Raw genomic sequence first — 13,884 nt, forward strand, 5'->3', positions numbered from 1 at the left:
TCCGCAATGAATTCTTTGATCGCTAAAACTCTGTGCCCAAGATGCCAATAGCGTTTTGTGGGTGTACACTGCGATACCAGGCTCGGTCTGGCAGTGAAAATGGTGGTCATGCACTACTCCAGACAACGCAAGAAAAGGATAAAGAATGCCTGAAGAAGGCATCCAAAGCCCACCAAACAATGAGGCAAAGGTGTAAGAAGATGCCTGACAACAATGATTCAAAATATTACAGCCCTGGTGCTTTTTATTAAATTTGCAGTGCTTTTAAAACTTTGCAGCCAGTTTTCTCAATTGCATGTTTTTTTGTCAATCACCTCGCTTGTGGAAAGCGTAGCACAACAATGGCTGGACCGATTTTGGCCCAGTTTGTTTTGCTGTGATCCACAAGCTGTGCTGTACGTAAAGACAGTCTTGAAATGTTTCATCTTTCCATTATTTAATTCACAATTACTACATGGCTCCATGCAGTGAAGCACAGTCATGTGCATGTTATGTTGAGCAAAAAATTATTAGCGCGCAAAAAAAAAAAAATCGAACGCTGTCTTGATGTAGATTAGACATCTGGGCAAATATGCAAAATATTCCCAGCTCCCTATCACGTTTTGTTACTGTGCCAGGCTTTCCACAAGCAAGGAACTTGTAAATTCTTATAAAACAAAAAATCATTAAGATATCCTAATGAAATTTTAGATTTATCTCTTTATTGCAATGTGCAGTGTGTGTGTCGAATTTCAGCCTTTTCTGTCAAGAAACAAAAAAGTTAATTCTGATTTCCTCCTTCCCCCTTAAGCGTGGGATAGGGCAATTGTCACAGGAAACAGTACAAAGATATAAAACGGACATTTACCAAACGAAGCACTAAAAAGAAATAAATCTAAAAGACGTTTCGGCTTCCCTACAAAAGCCTTTGGCTTCGTTCACTGCGCACCTGAAAAGTCTGAAAAAGGCCATCCTCTTTACATTCAAGACGGAGGTCGATAGCAGACTCTCATTTTTAGACGTGATTGTCACCAGACGCGATGGAACGCTCTCACTCAGCATATACCTTAAGGACACTCACACTGGCCGCTATCTGAACTTGCAATCCGTTCATCCTGACACTCACAAAAGGTCAGTTGCTGCCTCCCTGCTCAACCATGCGAACCACATTTGCACCACAGCAGTCATTTCACCGACTTAGACCGTGTGCGAGATCTCTTGGCAATTGGCTATCCCACGTCTTTTTTGAGTGCTGTGGAAATCTGCCTGTACAATTCAGTCCGAACAGCTAATTCCCGACCAAGAAAGCGTGCTGCCATACCCGACGTTCCTGGGATAAGTGAAACCTTGTCTTGCGTTGTGCGGAGTTATGACGTTGAGGTGGTGCACGTGCCTGTGTGTAAGCTGAGGCAAGCACTCGTTGACAGTCAGGACAGGCTTCCGAGAGAATAGTTTCCTGGCGTAGTCTACAAGATACCCTGCGCAGACTGCGACTACGCATACATCGGTGAATCGAGCGACATTATACACAGACTGAGGCAGCATCAGAAAGATGTTTAAAAAAAAAAAAAACGGTTTCGAATGTCCTTGTTAAGCAAACGGGTGCAACGGGCGACAAGATTGACTGGGATCGCTCGAGAATTATCGGCCAAGAAAGAAACCTGAAATCGTGGCTGTATCTGGAATCACTAGAGGTACAGAAGACAGGTCACACGCTCAGTCGAAATTAGGGTACCCTCTCCCCGTCACACACGTGCTGCTTACGTCACATTCTGAAGTGTACATAAGCTTCCGTCAACTTTCCTTCAACCCATTGTGAACAAGGCTTCTGTAGGGAAGCCGAAACGTCCTTTAGATTTATTTGATTTTAGTACTTCTTTTGGTTGGTGTCCGTTGTTTTATTGCTTCATGCTTCATCCCGACCAGATAGACTTCCGTCGAACCCTCGACTTCAGGAAACAGTACATATTCCATAATTATACATGCGTGCACCTGCCGTCTCCTGTCACAGTATGAGCACTGATATGCCTCATCAAGCCTTCAGAGCTTTTTCGGTTGTGCCTGTGACGATTTGAGCCGTTAAGGGCAGTAAAAGACATGCATTCATTTTTTAGGATTGGCCAATTTGATTTTTAGGATGTTTTCCTGACCTCTAAGGAGTCCGAGAAATCACAGGTTGACTGTACAATTGACCAAGAAGCTGCTTCAAATGGTCTATGGGGCGAACGCGTGGCGGAACGAGGACAGGAACAGAAATGACCAATGCATTGAGGAATGATCAGGAAAGGAACTGTGCTGCCTCTTCTTTCAAGGAGCGTCAGCTCAAAAAAGCAAAGTGTTGGCTGATGCACAGATGCAGGTGACCCTCATACAAACCAAAATAAACCCTTGAAAGCAGTGAAACGCAAAACGGAGGCATTTTGCGTGGGCTGAGAGTACATGAGAAAGGTTGATGTTGACTTTCCAGCTGCTGAGAAAATCTCACTTGTGACAAAGTTCAGGCCTAATACCAATGATCTTGCTATCACTTAATAGAAATAGCTCATTTTCGAAAATATTTGCTTCTGTGTGCATCTGTTTTTATTCGTGTCCGAAAATGTTCGACTTGATTTGCAACGGGTTTTAGCATTTTTTTTAAAGATATTTTATTCACTGTGCATTTTACTAACCCTTCCCTTCAGTTTTCTATTTTAAATGAAATAAACACTACTCTAGCCTTACTATTCAAACTGGATTTTTTTTTATTGCTTACTTGAGAGAGACAGCATCGGGCGACGTGGTGTCAGTTGCGTGTCACTCAGGGAAAACCTGGATAACTCGAGGAACTTGAAGATGTCAACTTGGTAGACACCCTGACTTTAAATAAATATGTTGCGGGTCTTCCTTTATTCCAAATATCATTCTTAGCCTACTTTAGCTACTTTGGGCCCATCTGGCCTCTTTATGCGGCTTGTCAATTAAAAAAGACATCATTTAGAATTTCTCCTGTGCTGGGTGGAATCAAACCCGTACCCACGGGGGGAGTCAAAGGAAGGGGGCTCTGTGGGCCTGGGCTCTCCCTAAAACTTTCAGCACCTAAATGCTCACAGTACTAAGCATGCAGCAGAACCCCCCCGCCATGGAGGCTGCCTTGAATCCGCCTCTGCTCACACCACATGGGTTCCTCAAGCACATCAGCCTGACGCTTTAGTGCTACACCAAAAATGTCATAGACAGTGAGGGATTAAGTCTTAGCTTTAGCACGCACTGGTCCGCCACACATCTCGATGGCCACGCAAAAAAAAAGGAGGGGAGCTTTGCTTGCGTGCTGCTAGATGGTGCAATGTGTCCATAGGGAATTGCGAGAGGGGAGCCAGGCTATATTACAAGATGTGCTTTGGTTATCGTGATACAGTGAGTCACTACATTGCTTGAATGCTAATCACATTGATGTTGGCAGTCATTGTTAGACAGGTGCTGCCAGAATTTTTTTGTATTTGCAGCCTGGTGAGAGAGTTCATACCTTTAGGCTTTAAATGTTGTTGTTATAGCATTTCGCATATATTTTTTTTCTCTCTTGTTTATGCTGAAATTCTTCATAGTGTACTTTTACTTGACTTAGTGGAATTCTAGCTGAATCTGACTGTAGGCTTTGCAGAAAAGTAGGCCTCTAGATGGCAGTAAGGTGCTAGTTGTTAAGTAACAAGGGCAACAAAGGTAAATGATGGAGATGGCACACAACAGTGATGTTGTAAAAAATGTTTCTAGCGACTAAAGGTTGTATGGTGCAATCTTCTATACAGTCATATATGGGGCTTGCTGGAGAGTTACAGCTGTTCTAGCACATTACATCATTACACATAATTAACATTGATTGTGGTAGCATGTTTGTAATACACATTGTTAGTTCATTTTATATTATAATATTATATACTACTTATATTGTGTGTTGTAAGAAGTCTGCTGGGTGGGATATTATCTTGCAAATATGGTAACCTATATTTTAAAACACCATAGCATCTGTACTTTATATCTGAAGCTGAGATGTACCAGTGCACCCAGCTGGCAAGCAGTAGAATTTTATTTCAACCAGGTAGTGCATCAACAGGTTATTAACTTACTAATGTTTTTCTGTTTTGTCTGCTATTATATTGTACATGCCATGTAGGCACCTTGTATCCATAGCAGAGAGTGCATTAATGTATTCGCCTTGACTGATTTCTTGATGTGGTCTTTCTGGTGCTCTAGACAAGTACTTCACAGCAACAGTCTGTTTTCTCGGCTTCAACCTTTTTGCCATGCTTGGCAATATTCTTCCTATCTGGGTTCGTTGGGTAAGTTTATTCATTTGCCTTCTTGGTTTTGCGTACAACCAGTAGTTGTAATTTGTACAAGCACATTGAACATTTTATTTTAAAAGGTAATTCAGCATTTCCTGTGCTTCTTTCTCCCATAAAGCCAGGCAAGCCAAATGGTGGCGAAGCTCTGGCAAGCTAGTAACTAAGTGCTCATTACTAACTTTACAATACTAATACAATACTAACTACTTTAAAAGCTGATGCAAGAATAGAGACTGTTTATTGCAGTTTTTCATTTCGAAATTTTCTCTCCGTGTAATAGAATGGGAGATTTGTAGCCCGCCATAAAAGTCTTCATGTAATGTACAAGAAAATTGCTGGCATATAGTGAATGAACGCAAAGTACAAAACCACTGTAATGCATTGTGCATTTCATAAGTTCCACTTAAGCAAACACATGAGTTTCGTGGGCACAGCATTGTGATGTACTTCAGTGTGGGATAGCCTTCTCTACAGTAACAGACTCATATGCCTCTCAGGCACTGAGGAGCAGTTCGTAAAGAAACCTCATGGTGAAAGGGTTAAAGCATGATGACACAAGAGTTGCATTAAAATACTTTGAAATTTGGAACTGTTCAGGAAATCAAGAATTGGGAAATCTGGCTTGTGGCGGCAGTGGAGAATCGTGAAGATTGGCACATAGTGTTAGTTCAGTGCTCAAGAGTACATTCGGAAAGTTGTCGCATCTTTTTAACTGCTCAACGTCTGAGGAGATGCCTCTTTCTGTCAACAGCCTGGCCCACGTTTTCTGTGGGTCGCCGTAGTTGCGCGGCTGGTGTTCCTGCCACTGTTCCTGCTCTGCAACTACCTACCTGAGGAACGCGTGCTGCCAGTCTGGGTATCCAGTGATTGGGGATTCGTAGCAGCCATGATCGTCTTTGCCTGGTCAAGTGGATACCTGAGCAGCTTGGCCATGATGTATGCACCTCGGGCAGTGGCCAGTCCAGAGCATGCGCCCATTGCTGGCATGATGGCAGCGTTCTTCTTGGTCCTCGGACTTTTTGTAGGAGGAAATGCGGCATTTTTGGCACCTCGTATTGCTAAAGGAAGCTGGTTCTAAAATGCTTCACATTATCCTTGAGAGGAACCCATGCTTTTGAGATGGTGTGACCTTACAAACTAAATTAACAGGTGAAAACTGATGGCATGTGCAACCTTTATACGTTAGTGCACATGATTTTCTACATTTAGACACTGCTTTTGTTATAAATTTCTTTGGTCAAGGTCCTTTTGGACAGCTTGACAAGTGCTCAGGTGCTGACAGGTTGATCTTTACAATGTTCTTTTTCTTTAAGTATGGAACTGAATACCAAGGACAGAGTTCATGCTCACTTCTAGGATACTTGGCCACTGCCCATGTGTAGTGTTATGATATTGGGACTAGAAAGTGAAATTTCAGCTGCCATTTTTTATTGCGACAAAAGTCATAAATTTTTTTTGGAAAAAGCCTTTGGCAGCCAGCCTACAAGTGTTCAACTGTTAGCAGATTGATAATTATAGTTGCTGTTGACAACACTGACTAACAAGAATGCAATTTATCATTGTTACTGTAAAACATGAGTGGTGTTTGACATTTCGGTTATCATGGTTCATACAGGAGATTAACTGCAACATTAGTTGCTGGTTCTCATGATATTGTAGTACAGCTAGCCACATGTCCAAAGTTTGTCATAGCTACGGTTCTTTAACAAAAAGAGAAATGCTGCATGCAATTATGATATATATTTGTTGCAGGCATTATCACTTAAGCTAGAAGCAGAAACCATGTGTGAATCTCGTTAACCTATTGCAGGTATGAGCATAGCCAGAAAATGGTACTTTTTGTAATGCGTCACTTAATTTTTATAGATTGTGTGAGTGGGAAATCCTGCACAGGTTTATTTAATATAAAAGCTATTTTCATGGACCCGCATTCGTAAAGTGTTTAGAGCAGTGCAGCATTGTGTAGCTTGACCTCATTTTAGTCTTCTAGCTCTTGATATAATTGTTTGCTTGTATCAGTATTCACAGGTAACAGTGAACACACTGTTGCATTGCCACAGTGCATTTTGGTAAATCTTTTGTGCACTTCATGCAAACTCCACTAGACGATTTGGAGTGCATTTTCTTTGCATTATTGGCAAGAAAATGTAGCTGTGTTATTGATTAGATTTGATACTTCACTCATGGTCTTGCTCCTTGCCCCAAATTAAACATCTTAAGTTCGCATGAAACATGGAAACCAAAGAAAACATGCAATAGCAAAATAGCATGCATACCTTATTTGCTGTTGCCACAGGTAGCATTTTCTCTTGGACTGCGTGCTGATGGAAGCATGAATGTCCTTTATTCCTGTACTCATAATGATTGTGCTATCCACTGATGGCTTGTGCTAGATTCAGGTGCAGATGTAAAAGGAACAGTAACATAGACTGCAAGTTAGCCTTTTGGTCAGAAACTGCAATACTTGGCATCATAGTGCACGATAGTGTTGGTAAACAAAACCTGGCACATTTGGCCTGCACCGAAAAATACATAAAATAAAGTACAAAGTAGAAGTGCAGGTTATATGCGAGTTTTACTTTCAGGCATGGCTTTAGGGTAGGACACTCTGTATTGCCATGAAGCCCTACCTGAAAGCCAAAATTTCCATATAAACGTCTATTGTACTGCCAGGAAGCTGGGCACTACACTTCAGTCTGAGGCTGTAGTGAAAGCAGTCATCAGTGAGCACAGACAAAACAAGATTATTTCTGGAGCTCTGCCTCATGCTGAGAGTGGTTCTGAATTCGTAATTATTATATTATTACTATAATTATTATAGTCCGCTAGCTCAGGCTGACCTCTCTGTCTTCCACAAAATTCTATCTCTGATTATTATAGATATATTTGTTTTGTCCTCTAGAGCTTGTGCAGGTTTTCCTAAGCTTCAGAGGTTGTATTTTGCAGTGCAGGTTATTCAAATGGGCAAGCTGTATGAAGGAAAATGTGGCACTTGCTAACTACTAGAAGTTGCAACAACACACTGCTCCAGATTACTTTGTTCGCCAGTGGCTGTTCTGAGAGTTCTGTTTTTCATGAAGTCATTGCTTACTATTAACATGTTGCAAGGCACCACGGGCGTGCATTTTCACTTAAGTATAAAAACAATTGCCTGCAATTAGCATCTATATTTTTGGTACTGTCATTAACTGTAGATGGCTTTCATTGACACATCTGTTGCATTGTCTTGTCAGTTGCATATTGCCACAACAAAGCTGAAAGCTGCATTTACTGAAGCACTAATGTGCAGACAATGTGCTTGTCATGTATACATACAGGCATAATATTAGCATAGCTGCTATGCAGGAAAGCACATCTTTTTCTGTTTTGTCTTGTAGTGTTGGCAATTGTAAGTAATAATTCTTTTATGTACATGGCAGAAACAGATATATATTCACTTTTGATATATGTATGTGTATATAATTGCTAGGGCTGTGTTGATGAAACATTTGACAAAAGCCAGCCTTGGATGCGTTTATGCATGCTCAGGGTAAATCCATTTGCAAAACACATTTATCTCAGGAGCATGAGAAAAAACAGATTGTTGAAACTTCCATTTGACAACTATGTTGTAAAGTTCATGTTTTTAGTTGTTTTGTTAAGGAAGCTGTTGTGTAGGCCTGTTGAGAACGAGCACGTGGTGTATGTCAAGTGGGACCGATTTGGCATACTTTTAATGTAGTTTGCATAGCAGGTTATTTGGAAGATTCCAATAATTGATTTTAGCTCATCAAGGTTTCAGCATATTACTCTTTAACTGCTGTACCGACTTTGAACGTTCTAGCTGATCATCCAAAGAAGAGCTCTGTTGGAGTATTCTGGAGAAGCGCAACTTTTAGTTGACTTACTTCATTGCTCATTCAAGTGTACTTGTGGAGGCCTTCCCCCTTTACAATATGTTGAGATTCCTGATGTCTTGATCTTGTAAAAAATTAACTTGTATTCACCTGTGGGCTGTTGGGAAGTTTTTGTAGATGTTGATGTATTCTCATCTTGTATGTGCAGTTTGCCCTGTATGTTTGATGTCTCCATTAGTCTATTTTTTATCTGATGCATTTGGAGACTTGTTAGCATATGTTTATGGTGTTTTTTGTGCATCTTTTGTGTGCTACTGTCAGCGTCAAAAGGCATGGGGACGGTCAGAGTAAACATTTCAGTCACATAGCTGTGTCCGCTTTTTTTTTTTCCTCCCTTTAAATTCAAGTGATCTCCTGAAGCTTCATTGTATGGGTATGTGCAAAGCATAGTGTTCTCTATAGCTCAATTTTTTTTTCTGTTGTTTTTTTTTTACTAATACGGCTGTTTATTTTTACTATGAGACACATTATTCACTTGTCATTTTTTTACAAATGTCACTATCAAAAATGGCTTGTGGACTGCTCTCATATAGTAGGTCAGGTCTGTAGTGCAGATCAAATAATAAAGTCATGTCTCCCGTGGTCAGATGTAAGCTAAGCAAACTGTCCATGAAGACTAACCAGTGTGTTCGTATTTGGTGTTGTGTTCGAAGTAGTTACAGCTGCCTACTTTTCTATGACCTTCAACATTAGAGGTATGCATTAATGAGAAACCATTCATAAGGCAGTTTGACTAGTCATCAGGGTCACTACTGCAGTAATTTGCTGAAAATGCTACCTCATAGAGGCAACTTGACATTGTACATTACTCTGCTGTTATTGGTGGCTTAGCCCATTGTGTCAAACATGTGTAGCTTGATTTGCTACATGCACATGTTTAGGGCCATACCACTGTGCAGTGCTTCTATTGAACAACGTTAGAATGATTGGTGACAGCAAGCATTAGGCGGTGGTCCAAAAAAGTAAATAAAACAGATTGTTATTGCAGTGTGCTGCTGTATTTGAAAGAAGCTAGGATAGCAACTTCTTGTTTGTTAAGGGTTGGTTTTATTATTCCTGGGTAGCAATGGCATATTGCATAGTTGCACAAGCAGCAGTAATTCTTAAAGTTTACCCTCGTGTATTCTTACAACTGCTCTTGTTAAATGGCTACGTAGACTCGTGTAATAGCTAAGCTTTCTTTCTCTTTTATATCCTTTTTTTTTACATATATGCAAAATTAAGGGGTGTATACGCCCACACAAACATTACTGTAGCTGGATATTTCTGTACAGAAGTTATGTTCTTCACACAAAGATGCTACCCACATATACAGGAATAAATGATTTGGCCTATACTTTATAGACACGCTGAGAATGCTGATGTGCATAGCGCACTAGCAAGTACAAACCGTGTCAATATACAACAATGGTTTTGCATTGAAACTTCAAAACGTGGTTAGTTGTTTCCTGTCATAGGAAGGTGGCAGTTATCACCTGCTGTGGTTATTGAAGTGTGGTGTATAGACGGGTAGGATTTAAGGTGCACTTTCTTCTTGGAAACTTTTACTTCATGTTGAAAGTGTGGTAATCCTACAAGCATGGCTATTACTTGAGCCTTTGTGGTATCTGCAGCTGGGAAATGGTGCCTTGTGATTTTTTGTGACCCAACGAATAACTGATGTTGCTAAATGTACAATAAATGAGCCTTTGGGTTCAGAAAACTGAAACTGAAGGAATAAATTAAATAGAAGACTTGTATTTGCTGGTTTGCTTTTATGGGGCACTCACTTATCTTACTGTGCGATGTGAGAACCCTGCTTTATAGGCAATCACTAATTTAAATGTCTTTGGCGAGCTTTGACCAATGTGCTTCAGTGAAACCCCTTTTTTGGGTGAGTTTGCTCAAAATTGCTATGAAAGGCATCTAAGCAGGAAAAAAAGAAAACACACACACAAAAGAAGGACATTGAGGACATGTGCTCATTGTAGTCACCTTTTTTTCCTTGTGTTTGTTTGACACTCGGATTCCTTTTTTTGACCACTAAAGTGCTGATAAGCACAGGCTGCTTTTATTAGCCTCTACAGCAGGGTGGGAAAATCTAATGTGATATGGTTGAAGTTTAAACGACTTATCAATGATTTGAACTAATGTGATATGATGTGTCACATAAAATTGTTAGCTTTGTGTAGCAGAACGACAACAGTTGCATTACGTACTGCCAGTCATTTACCTAGGTGTACTAGTGGCCTTCAGTTTATATTTGTTGTGTCTAAGACGTTGTGTTTGTACGTGATCTGTCTGCAGTTCAACAGTGTTGCAAGAAGCTGTAATTGAATGTGTGGCTTTGATGAAGGGATTCCGGTGAGTAATGTTTTCTACCAATTGTTGTCAAGTTCTAGCCATTGTGGTCATTTGATGCCAGGATATTATTCTTATATATGGCGACATTCTAGGATAGGCACGGTTTCTCGACTGGTGACAGCAGCCTCCCACTTTTCAGAGTGCATGCACCAACATTAAAAGGGCCTTCCAAGCGCATACTCTTATTTGTTATGTGCACTGGGAGTACCAAGCTTCATATGGCCAAGTTGAAGTTTCATAGTAGCAATTTCTTTTTTGCATGTGTTCGGTATTTGATACCTGGGTCTAATGATTGCATTTTCTTTCTTTTGGTGCATAAAAATCTTTTTAGGTGTTTGTCAGGAAGGACAATTTCACCACTTGCACTTCATGGTACTTGTTTGCTTTGTTGTGCCAGTGTTTCTGCACAGGATTAGGAGCGTCTAAGGTTTTAAAAAAATTGAAAAAAATGATGGATACATAAGCTAATTGGTGAAGCAATACACGTGTATAGTGTAGTGCAAACAGAGCATGCAGGATGACGAAGGAAAAAAGATGTGAAGGTACAAATTACTAGCGGTTTCTTATATGCTGCCGATTGTACTTTTATTTCTTTCTCCTATGCAGAGTTATATAATCAGCCACATGCAATAAACCATCACTTGCTAGTAGCGCTGTGCTCTCATTTCTTGTTGCATGCTCTATTTTCACTGTACTGTACATTTGGAAACATTATTCATGAGGCTGCCCTGATGCAGGTAGGCATTACAGGTTATGCAAAAGCTTTTAACCTGTTAAAATGTGTTGCATGAACTATTTCTTTGCCTTTTCACATTGCCGTGACTGTTTGGTAATGTAATGTACCTTGTGGTTGCCACTGCCTCTTTTAAACATGCAAGTTGCATTTGAAAATGCTTTTCGGAACTGTCACTTCATGCATATGTTTCACATAGAAAAACACAAAGAATGTTTCTAAAAAAGTGTTGCACATATTTTATAAATAAAACCCACTTGTGCACTGGGAAACTAAGGATGTCTGTCTGCCTGTTCGCATGCCAGTTTGTTTATTCATACAGAACTATTAATACAGGGTGGTTTTCTCAGAGGACAGTGACAAGAAATGGAATTCCTTACTGTGCCAGCTACATAATCTCACTTGGGACGTAGTTTTCGATGTCGGAAGCTTCACGTAGCAATATATGACTATGTGGTAGAATGGGTACAGTTTTTGCAGGACTGTGCATGAATAATAAAATGTAACAGAAATGCAGATTAGTAAACAATACTATCGAAGCAATAAAACGTACATTTGAATAACAAATTATTCTAAAATATGAGGAAATTGATTTCCATTCATTGTTCATTTCCAGTCATAAAGAAGTCATTTCCATTCATTCATTTCCAGTCATAAGGAAAAGCGCATCGGCAAGTCACTTTGTGTAAGAATCGTATCTGAAGTACATGTTTCTTTTTAAAAACCTTTTCCATTCAGTTCAGTCATGGTTCTAGTGACAGGGTGGGCATTTATAAAGTTATATGTGCGTGTCGTCATCTGTGTGTTTAACTTGTGCATTTTCTTTCAAGAATTTTTTAATTATGATGCAGGCGTGTTCTCAACAATGTCTGCAAAATTGTATCTGTGGCTGATTTGTTCATATATAAGCAACGCAAAATTTTAAGATAATTTTTTATCGTTAATAATTTGTTTCTGAAAAAGGAGGGCAGCATGTGTTTGACCTGTTTCCCTTAACATGACACCTAGCACTCTTCTTTTTGTAACATGTGAGTACCATATGTTTTGTTTTAGTTCAGGGTGTCTACCAACCGGGAAAACCGGGAATTCTCAGGGAATTTGAACAGTCTGGAAAAACTCGGGGAAAGCTCAGGGAATTTGTGCTTCCATCAGGGAAAATTAGCTGTAACTTTATTGAAAGGGAACGAAAGTCGTGTTAATGCTGGCTCCAGTAACAAAGGAATCGCAACGAATCATTATTGACGCCGTGTCATCGGCACGATGTATTGCCAGAGTAGTTAACGACCGATTTTCTAGACGCCCGATTTTTCGGACATGCCCGATAATTTGCATGGTTTTGCGGCACCACCACGTACTCCATATAGTCAATGAATATTGCCCCGACTGCAGGTCTGAAATGGCATTAATCAAAGCCGCCACCGCCGGTATTTTGATTATCTCGCCGCCTCGAACCGGCACTCTCGCAGGCAAATCCGCAAATCCGTAACCACCACCGCGGCAACGTCACGCCTAGCTGCTTCTATGTTCGCTATTAAGCTTCTTGCCGTGCGGTGCCGTGTTTTTCATTGAAAGAATTCGCCGCTATCACCAATGGCACCGACTCCGCCTTTGTAATCCTAGCGATTGGCTTTGAAGCTCGTAGAGCACAGCGCGTTGCGTAATGCCAGTCTGCGGAAGTTAGCTTCGCCTCGGTACACTAGTGTTAGGGGGTGAAGCATAAGCGTGGGAAGGGGGCAATTGTCGCGGGCACAGTATACATTACTTAATTACACATGCGTGCACGTCGTCTTCTGTCACAGTACAAGCCCTGATATGCCTAAAAAGCGTACTGGCAGGCCTTCAGAGCTTTTTGAGACGTGCCTGTGGTAATTTTAGCCCTTAAAGGCAGTTAAAGACATGCATTAATTTTTTTCAGACTGCCCGTTTTTTTCAATTTTTTTTTTGCGGCCCCTCGGAAGTCCAAGAAATCAAATGTTGACTGTACAACTGACCAAGAGGATGCTTCAGATGATCCATGTGGTGAAAGCGTGGTAGAAGGAGGATGAGAACAGCAAGGACCGACGCACTGAGGAATTAACGGGAAAGGAAGGGTGCCGCCACCTTTTTGAAGGAGCTTGGGCTAAAAAAACTAAGTGATGGCTGATGCTGAGACACAGGTGTCCCTCATCCAAACCAAAATAAATTGTTTACGCAGTGAAACCCAACACTTAGATGTTGTGTACGGGCTGAGAGTATGTCAGGACAGTTGAGGTTGACTTCCCAGCTGCTGAGAGAGAACCTTAGTTGTGACAAAGTTCAGGACCTCATACAGATGAGCTTGCTATCAGTTGATAGAAATAGCTGATATTAAAAAAATATTTACTTATGTATGCATCTCCTTTTCATTCGTATTTGAAAATGTTCGACTCAATTTGGAATGGGCTTTACCATTTCTTTCGCTGTGCATTTTACTAACACCTTCCTTCTGTTTTCTTTTTAAATAAAATATATATTATCCTTACTATTCAAACTGGATTAAGTCATTTTTTTGTTTCAGCATGCTTACTAGAGAGTGACAGCATCGGGCAACGTGGTGTCAGCCTGTCTTGACATAAAACAAAGATCTGACTCATTC

General features: G+C 40.6%; 2 protein-coding genes across 7 annotated transcripts in view; both read left to right on the plus strand.

The window, feature by feature from the left end:
- Nucleotides 1-6,478, plus strand: part of Ent2 (Equilibrative nucleoside transporter 2) — a 125,178-nt gene extending 118,700 nt beyond the window's left edge. For all 4 annotated transcript variants that reach the window (XM_065443348.2, XM_065443350.2, XM_065443347.2 and 1 more), the window contains 2 exons: nucleotides 4,207-4,292; nucleotides 5,050-6,478. In XM_065443348.2, coding sequence (XP_065299420.1) covers nucleotides 4,207-4,292; nucleotides 5,050-5,376 — 413 coding nt within the window. In that variant the 3' untranslated portion in view covers nucleotides 5,377-6,478. The remainder of the gene's footprint in view (nucleotides 1-4,206; nucleotides 4,293-5,049) is intronic.
- Nucleotides 6,479-6,629: 151 nt separating this feature from the next.
- LOC135911160 (neutral amino acid transporter A-like) overlaps nucleotides 6,630-13,884 on the plus strand; it is a 54,693-nt gene continuing 47,438 nt past the window's right edge. For all 3 annotated transcript variants that reach the window (XM_065443338.2, XM_065443340.2, XM_065443341.2), the window contains exon 1: nucleotides 6,630-10,537. In XM_065443338.2, coding sequence (XP_065299410.1) covers nucleotides 10,511-10,537 — 27 coding nt within the window. In that variant the 5' untranslated portion in view covers nucleotides 6,630-10,510. The remainder of the gene's footprint in view (nucleotides 10,538-13,884) is intronic.

The sequence above is a fragment of the Dermacentor albipictus genome, chromosome 9, assembly GCF_038994185.2.
Source record: "Dermacentor albipictus isolate Rhodes 1998 colony chromosome 9, USDA_Dalb.pri_finalv2, whole genome shotgun sequence".
Taxonomy (NCBI): Eukaryota; Metazoa; Arthropoda; class Arachnida; order Ixodida; family Ixodidae; genus Dermacentor; species Dermacentor albipictus.